The sequence below is a fragment of the Camellia sinensis genome, chromosome 1, assembly GCF_055761805.1.
Source record: "Camellia sinensis isolate YWXY chromosome 1, ASM5576180v1, whole genome shotgun sequence".
NCBI classification, from domain to species: Eukaryota; Viridiplantae; Streptophyta; class Magnoliopsida; order Ericales; family Theaceae; genus Camellia; species Camellia sinensis.
Window position 1 is genome coordinate 186,409,715 of NC_138961.1, and position 9,307 is coordinate 186,419,021.

General features: G+C 37.7%; 1 protein-coding gene across 1 annotated transcript; it reads left to right on the forward strand.

The window, feature by feature from the left end:
- Positions 1-238: 238 nt before the first annotated feature.
- On the forward strand, positions 239-1,767 carry LOC145800721 (putative germin-like protein 2-1). Its single transcript, XM_082890452.1, has 2 exons — positions 239-496; positions 1,068-1,767. The coding sequence occupies exons 1-2, from the start codon at positions 379-381 to the stop codon at positions 1,616-1,618; spliced, it is 669 nt and encodes a 222-aa protein (XP_082746578.1). The 5' UTR covers positions 239-378; the 3' UTR covers positions 1,619-1,767.
- The last annotated feature ends 7,540 nt before the right edge of the window (positions 1,768-9,307 follow it).

Below are 9,307 nucleotides of genomic sequence, written 5' to 3' on the forward strand. Positions count from 1 at the left end.
ACAATTTAATTGAGGAATGTAAACAAAAAACAAAAAATGAATTAGAAAAGTCAATAGAAGCGTTTCAATAAGCAGTAAGAAAAAAGATATTAGAAAGGGGTTTAGTTGTTGAAGAACCGTTCATCATTGAATTAAATGGCGAACGAAGAAAAAAGCTACCCATTGAGGACTTGGTAATTCGTCTCTCACTAGCATTGGAAAATACTTAATAAAAATATTCAACTACTCTCATCTATCTATATCTATAAATAGACAGGCTTTCCACGCTTAGATATCTATCTCCTTCTTCAAGCAACTAGGCATAGAAATTCCAATTTGCTTCCAAGAAAAAAAAGAAGCTATTGCAATATTGTGTTTTTTTGTTTTCGAGTGATAAAAATGGGCACTCACTTTATCCTTGTAACCATAGCTATCATGGCGCTGGCTTCCACACTTGCCTCTGCTTCAGACCCTAGTCCTCTACAGGACTTCTGTGTTGCTATCAATAACTCTGATGGTATATTTTATGCTCATCTCTATCTCCCAGCTTTGAGCCTTCCAAACTTAAGTTTTAGATTTTGAAATATGATTTTAGTGAAAACACTTATTCAAAGCGATTGTATTTTGATAATAATTAAAAACTCAATTTTTCGTCGCAATTCATGTTAGTTTTTCATTTAGAAGTCAAATACTGATTGATTAATTGTACTTCTTATAACATAAATTTGTTTTTTTTGTCATTTTGATAATCAATATTTTAGTGGTGCCAATTTTGTATTCATAGTATTAAATATGTATTAAAACAGTCTCCCTCGCTGACATCATCAATATTCATCATCAAAATAAGTAGTATTTTTTGAACATAACATTAGCTAAAAAAAATGGTTAATTACACTTTTGGTCCTCAAAATATACAATATGTTCATTTTGATCTCCAACATTTTAATTGTTTTAATTTGTAAAGGACCAATTTTTAGTTTCTTAGATGTCATTATTCTAACATTATTGAAAATTAGTTAGTATATATAACATTTTATTTCTTTCACCCAATCTTACTGAAGCACAACTGTATTTCTTTTGCATTGCAGTGTTCGTGAATGGCAAAGTCTGCAACGACCCAAAGCTTGCCACAGCCGATGACTTCTTCTTTTCTGGCCTACTTACTCCTCAAAACACATCGAACCCAGTTGGATCGATGGTCACTCCCGTAAATGTTATGCAAATACTAGGCCTCAATACTCTCGGCATCTCCTTAGCTCGCATCGACTTTGCACCTTATGGCCTCAACCCACCCCACACGCACCCTCGTGCAACTGAGATCATCGTGGTCTTGGAAGGTACTCTCTACGTCGGCTTTGTGACCTCCAACACTGACAACCGTCTCTTCACAAAGGTCTTGTACCCAGGAGATGTTTTTGTGTTCCCACAGGGTCTCATTCACTTTCAATTTAATAATGGAAAGACTAATGCAGTAGCTCTTGCTGCCCTAAGTAGCCAAAACCCCGGAACCATTACAGTTGCTAATGCAGTATTTGGGTCGAATCCAATGATTTCTGATGATGTTCTTGCCAAGGCATTCCAAGTAGACAAGAAGGTGGTAGACCATCTTCAAGCTCAGTTCTGGTATCCCAACAACTAGAGAAACAAACAATAGAACCCATGAATCTATTTGTTAAACTTTAAGCAAATATGATTTAATAGATAACATAAATAAGTGGGTTCGTTATGAATGATTTCCTTAAAATTGTTTTCCTATGATTTTATAATAATGAAGTTTGTTAAATAGTACTCTTTGTCTCTCTTCTCATATAATGATGACATTTTCATGATATTTTTCTAGGCTTCCTATTGATAGAATGATTACACACTTGATCTTTCTTTAGGGTTTCATATCAATAGCTAGGAGACGGCAACAAATTGAAATTTCTCTGCTTCGAAATTTCTCTATAAAAATTTGAGAGACCCCAACTACTATGAAAATATTTCGTGTTCTTTATGCTATAAAATTTCTCTGGTTTGAAATTTCTCTAGTTTGCTCAGATATTTCTCTGTGTTCTGACCAATTTTGTTTGATTTGTTCACATTTTTCTCTGTATTTTGAATAAGCTAGAAAAAATTACAGAGAAAATTGTGCTACTCACAAACCAATTCTTCAATAATTTTTACAAGAAAACACCATGCTAAGTTCATCAAAGAACTTAAAATACAGAATCTAATTACAATTTAAAAAACAGCAAACACTACACATCCTGACAGATCAGAAATGAAATTCAAAGTTAGAAATCCAGTGAAAATCAAACAAGCAACACAAATTAGTGGAAGTTTAATGTGGGCAGGAAAAATTCAAATGCCAGAGAAAATTCGAGAGAAAATCAAAGAGACAACTAGCCATAGAAAATCAAGCAAGGCACAGAGAGAAAGAGAGTCCAATGTATTTGGAGAAAATTAATCTAAAGGGGATATCTTAGTGCTAGAGAAAATTCATCTCAAAAGGAAAATTACACACAAGGAAACAACTAATCAATAAAAATCAAAGAAGTAACGTATATTGGTGAGAGTTTAATATTTTCAGTGAAAATTCAAATACCAAAGAAAATTCAGCTCAAGGAACAACTAACCAATGAAAATCAAACAAATAACACAAATTAGTAGAAGGTTAATGTCGTCAAGAAAAATTAAAATGCAAGAGAAAATTAGAGAGAAAATCAAAGAGACAACTAGCTATAGAAAATCAAGCAAAGTACAAAGATTAAAGTGAATCCAATGTGTTTAGAGAAAATTGTGATGGCAGAGAAAATTCATCTCAATGGAAAAATTACACACAAGGAGAAAACTAACCAGTGAAAATCAAACAAGCAACATAATTTGATGGGTTAGGAAAAATTCAGATGCCAAAGAATATCAATCAAAGCACATAAGTTAATATGACTATAATTGTGGTTAGAGAAAATTCGGTGTGACGACCGGGTCTTTTCCTTCTTTCTTTTTTTTTTCTTCGCTTCGTTTCCCTTTTATCTTTGTTGGGTTTGAAACGTCTGAAATTGGTTTTCTAGTTCTTATTTCATTCGGTGTTGAATTTCGGATGTTTTGGAGGGTGCGCGGGTGAGTCCGGAGTGTCCGGGTGCGAAGCGGGAAACTTGGGCTGCTAGGCCAGGGCCGCACGAGCGGCAGGAGAGGCCGCTTGAGCGGTGGAGGTTGAAACCCAGAATTTTGCATTCTAAAATGGGCCACACGAGTGGTGGAGGTGGGCCGCTCGAGCGGTGGGGGAAGCCGCACGAGCGGCCGACTGGGTAGTCCGAAACTCTGTTTTTTATTTCTTTTTGGTCCGTATGCATCTCTTATTTTGATCATCTCTCTCTCACTCTAAACCCTATTTTTCTCCCCCTTCTCTCTAGAAAACCTTCTCAAGCACCTAAAACTCTTTGATTCTTGCAAATCATGGGTCAATATCATCATCCTTCCTCACAAATCTTGAAGATCCAAGCTAGGGCTCCTCTTGGTTTCGTGTAAAGTGAAGGATCAACCATTTTGACTTTAGGGTTTCATCTCATCTTTCATCAACAAGCTCGAGGTAGGGATTTCCAGGATTTTCTTCAATGCTTCCCTTATAGATAGACATGTGGTAAGTTTGTATAGCATAAAACCATGTGGTTATGGATTATTTTCGAAAATCATGATAGAGGGTATAAGGTATGAATGTAGAGATAGAAATTTCATGAGATGGGTTGGTGTCGGGTTAAATTTGGGGTGTGATTCATTATATTCATGATTAGAGAGGCAACACCCTAAAATTTGTAGTAATGCCTATTATATAAAAAAAAGGGGGCTAACATTGTAAAATAATGAGGTCGTGAGTTTAAGAAATGAGACTAATGATTTGGAAGTTGAATTAAGAATAAATTGGGTTTTTTGGGTTGAAATGTTGACTTGTGTTGGATTGATTATACTTAAACACGATCAATTGATTTTTTTTTTTTTTTGTTATTTGTTAAAAAGGAAAGTTTAATCATGAGATTAGAATATTTTCGGGTGCACTACCGTTAAATAGAAATTGTGTAAATTACAACCTCGTTAGCCGTGATTGAAATCCCTTATTTTAAATGAAGAAAATTGAGTTAGTTATGTTTTGGTGTAATGAAATAAATGGATTGAGGCAAAGGGTGGAGAATGTTAACGTGGAGGAATAGGTAATTGATTTTGAAATGGAAGAATGGAAGACTAACATTTGGTAAATTTCAGAAAATTTACTTGAGATTGAATCACAAATGTACTTTATTTTACTATTGTGTAATTGGACCCAAAGTTTCATGTGAAGTGGCTAATGGTATTATGTGTTTAATATATATATATATATATATATACAGTTAGAGGTTTTGTCCTTGGTCGTCAGTGGAGGATTACATTGTAAATGTTGTTATGATTATGTGACTGTAGTACACTTGTGTTATTTGTGAATGTGGTTTGAAATGATGATTGGAAGATGTGTAATGCGCTGAGAATTAGAGGTACCATTACCTTCTAGCTAGCGCCTGGAGAATTGGCTGTGCTGAGAATCAGAGGTACCATTCCCTTCCAGCTAGCGCCTGGAGAAATGGAGCAGAGGTACCATTCCCTTCCAACTGGTGTCTGGTAAATTGGCATGTTGTTGTGAGGTGTGTATCATTGACTTGCCGTGCTGCGGGCAGGTAGAGCAGGGCTTATTTATCGTTGTTGTTCAGTTTGATTATGTGTATCATGTGTTTTGATAATTGTGATTTTGTAAGGTAAATTGTCTCATATGTTGAGTAGAGGTGTTTATGTAGACTTAGATGTGCTAGAGAGTGGTTGAGGGAGTTTTCATCATAAGTTATTTTATTGAACGTATTCCTTAAATCTTGAGTCAGATCATGTTTATATTTGGGTTACGAATAACGTGAGGAAAACGGATTTAACAAATGTGTTTTAAAAAAAAATAAAGGGGATATTACGTGGTTTTTTGTTACAAATGGAAAATATGGTTATCGAGTAACAATTGTCTTGAAATGGGAGATGGGTAAGGAAAGCGAAACTTGGTTTTGTTGTTCAAACAAAATTTTTTTGAGAAAAGTATTATGTAAGTATACTTTGGTTATAAAACGCCACATTATTTATATGATATGAGATTAGCATTCATGGTCATAGCTATCTATAAGTTGTTATTATTGAGGATCATGTTGAGATCCCTACTGGACTTTATGTTCATCCCACGCTGTTAATCTTTTTCAGGAGTATCTCGAGAAGTGCTTCAAGGTCATGGATCTTTCTTATGTGTAGGAGGAATGCCATTGATGTAAAAGGGTCAAACCCTTCTTCTTGATTCAAATGATGTAAGCCTGCGGGCACTTCATTTAGTTATGTTCATGTTGCATTCATTTTTATATTCGAATGAGAGAATCCTTACTCATGTATTTCTTGTAAATATAATGAGCTTCTGTATACTAACTCTGAAATTGAATGTATAATAATGGCTTGGTAATAGTAACTCGAGTAATAAAAAGTGGGGCGTGACAACTTGGTATCAGAGCGAGCCGGGTTTGAATACCTTGAGCTCGTGGGAAGTGGTTTTTACCACAAAAAGGGTTTGCTATGCTTGGTGAGGATGTTGCATATAGTTAGGATAAATGCTAGGATTTATGTATTGCATTTATGTGAGCATGGGATTAAGTTTCTTGGAGAGTACTTGTGGCCGGTGAACTTACTTTGAGGTCCTCTTGGAAACACGCTTGATCAACGTGGTTTCTAATAGAAATTCTTTGGGAGTTTCGGAACGAGTGGCTATCCTTGTGGACTTGATTCGATTATGTGTTTAGATGTTTAAATTGTTTACATGCCTTGTGAGTTGTAAGTTTTGAGAGTTAAGTGTGTACTGTAGTTTAGTAGTGGTGAGCGTGTGCCTCTAGGAGGCCGTTGCGATGTGCACTAAGTTTATTTGTTTTGCAATCTTACAGGATGTCTACACGAGGGAACAGAGGACGAACGAGTAGTAGGGGTGTCGGTAGGGACGCGGCGGTTCCCTTACCACCTGTCGTAACAACATCGACTATCGACGAGGAAGTTGCACGCGAGGTTGTGAGAGCGGTGCAAGACGCTGTAGCTCGCAATGAGGGGGACAACAGACATACCCTCAAGCTTACCAAGGAGTTTCTTCGCTCCAATCCACAGGAGTTTTTTTGGGGAGGCAAAACCGCTGGAGGCAGAGAGTTGGTTGGAACAGATTACCAAGACTCTCGATATGCTCAGAGTCGAGGATGAGGGGTTGAGGATTTCTTTGGTGACCTTCCAATTGAAAGGAGATGCAAATTATTGGTGGAAGTATGTGAAGGGTAGCGTAGGTGCCACGTGGATTGCGTTTACCGAGGCCTTCCTGGACAAGTATTTCCCTCCTTCTGCTCTGGAAAGGTGGAGGGAATAGTTCGTTGAGTTGCGCTAGGATGCTACTCCTTTGGCTCAGTTTAAGATGAGGTTCACTAGTTTATCAAGATTTGCTCCAGAGTTAGTGGCAATAGATGAGCGTCGTTGTTATGAGTTTGAGGGGTGGTTGCGTGATGATATTTGGGAGAAAGTGGCTGGATCTATATGGAAGAATTATTTTGCTTTAGTTGAGGCGGTGGCCCATGTAGAGGCCATGGTTAACAGTGTTGGTCAAGTTAGAGAGGAGGCCACTCCCGGTAACTCCTACGGTTCATAAGCACCCTAGGCTTAGTAAAAGGTGGAGGCGAGCGCATGCTCACTCCCAGACTCAGTCCTTGTCTTCGTCGAGGGTTTCGAGCACGTCCATGGGTGGACCCAGTGAGGTTCGGGCTCCAGGTCAAGTTCAGAATTAGGAGACTGCTGTTTGTTTTACTTGTGGTCTGCAGGGCCATGTTAAACGTTTTTGCCCTTTGCGTGTGAACCCTTCGGGCGTTTCAAAATCTAGTCGGACTTTGTCCCATCAGTCTAGTCGGGGACGTTATCGGTACCAGACCCGAAGAGGCCAAGCTTCGGAGGCTTCACGAGGGTCGACTTTTAAACCAGCGTGGTAGTATCACCCTTGAGAGGGACTTTTGTTTTAGATATCTATGTTATGAGTAATGGAATTTTTGTTATCGATCGATGTACTATAGGATGTTGAGGCACCGTGGTTATGTGTTACATATGTATTTGGATTGTTGTTTGTTACCCTCTTATGTTAGGGCTTGCAAATGGAACTTGAACTCCTTGCTATGTTTATGTAGTGAAAAGTTGTTAATGGGATTGATGATCCTAGTGTTGTTGTATATTAAATAACGAATTATGTGTTAGTCATGTGTTGGCCTTCGATTCTTAATTAATTTGGAAACTGTTTGCGGAAAATAAGAAGTCTATGGAAATTTTGTGACTAGCGTAGTGTTAGGATGAGGGCCAAATTTTTATTTTAAAGCTTTAATTGTGCTCAGTTTGAGGAAATGTAAGACCTTAGAGTTTTGTGGAGATTAGTGGGAGTGATATAGGAATGTCTAAGGGAGTGTGAGATCCATATCTTGGTATAGTGAGGAGAGCACTTGTGTGTGCCACTTAGTGTGTTGAGTTGTTGATTAGTGAGTTAGTGGTGGTCTTGTCGATCGTGAGTGGGGTCAGTGTTATGCCATGGTCAGTTGTGAGTTGGAGGCATTGAAGAAAGATGCCATGGTCAGTTGTCAGTTGTGAGTTGTGAGTTGGAGGCATTGAAGAAAGATGCATTCACACTTCGACTGGGCCGGTCGGGGGTTAAGCTACCCGGTTCGGTCGCGGGGGCCCAGAGGGCAGCGCCCCTTGGCGGGTCCAAGGGCAGGGGTCAAGCTACCGGGTCAGTTCGCGGGGGTCTAGGGGGCAGCGCCCCTTAGCGGGTCCTAGGGCAGTGCCCTGGCGGGGTTGAGGGGCAGTGCCCCCAAAAACAAAAATACAAAATGCATTCAAGGTTGCTTGTCTGCTCGAGCGGCCGTTTATGCGCTCAGGCGAAGAATGTTTGGATTCAGAAGTTTGACCTGTCTGCAAAAGTACTGAGTTAGTGTATTTGACGCTCGAGCGGACCATGTTATATCAGTTCATGAATCTGATATTTCATATAACTTTTTTAGTCCTCTCTCTCTCTCTCTAAAACTCTCCAGAATTCCAGATCGGGAGCTTCTTTCTGTAGAAGTCATCTTCTCTCTTTGATTTCTCCAAATCCATTATAATTTAGACCTAAGTTCTTCACCAAAGTTGGTTATCATCTCGAGGGCTTCGTTGTGTGCGGTGAAGATCGAGTTTCGACACCGTTAATTTTTGGGGTTTCATCTCATTTCTTCTTCAAAACTTGAGGTAGGGATTTTCTTAGAGTTATATATATGTTTTTGCAAGATCTAGATCATTTTCGAAATCATCATTTGATTAGCTTTGAGAAATTGATTGTTGATTTCAAGAAGATGAGCGACTTTGAAAGAGGGTTTAATTTCTTTTCGTTTTAAAATAAAAATTGAAGGTTTTGAACCATATTGATTGAAGAAAGATGATTTTGGGGAGATTCTTCTAAATATTTTGGAGATGAATGGTTTTGGTAAGAAAACCTAGAAATTGGGTCTTTTCTTTGAAAGATGTTGAAAATCCTTGGAAGATGTTGTCATATTTATTTTGTGTACCAAAATAAATGGATGTTTTGAAAATTGTTTATATATATATAAATGACGAATTTTGTGAAAAAATGAGAAATGTTGTTTATTTTAGAAATTGTTGTCAAAATGTTGATTTAGTCTTGAATTGACTAAATTATTGAGATTGCTCGAAATGTGGGAATTACGTTATTCTCTTGAATGAATTGGATATAAAAGTATATATATATATATATTCATCTTGTGGAGTTGTGTTGAAAAGAGGATTGAGAATTTTGATCACAATAGTATATTGTGTGGAACAATTGAATATGGAAGTAATGTTGCATTTCATTATTAAGCATACATTGGCATTTCAATTCATTGGACTATGTTAAGCTTTGGAAATTTGCATTGAGAAAAGAATGTTGGGAAATGGGTTTTCATGAAATGGTTTTGGGGTAAATATGATGGTAAGTCTTGATAGGTGATGTAGATGAAAATGTTTAAGTTGGCCTGAGTGTCCTTGGTGAAAGATCAGAAAGTCACGCGGATAGGTGTTGAGCCTTCCGATTAATACCAGTAAAAATGACAATTGGTAGTATTCGTATAGTCTACTTGCAAACACCGACCTAGGGATTACCAGAGTTATATTTACCACCCCCTTTAATTAAATTGATAAATTTTGAACTGTTGAAGTTGCATAACATCATTGAGCATGATGGTTTTCAAAAGATGAAGATGTG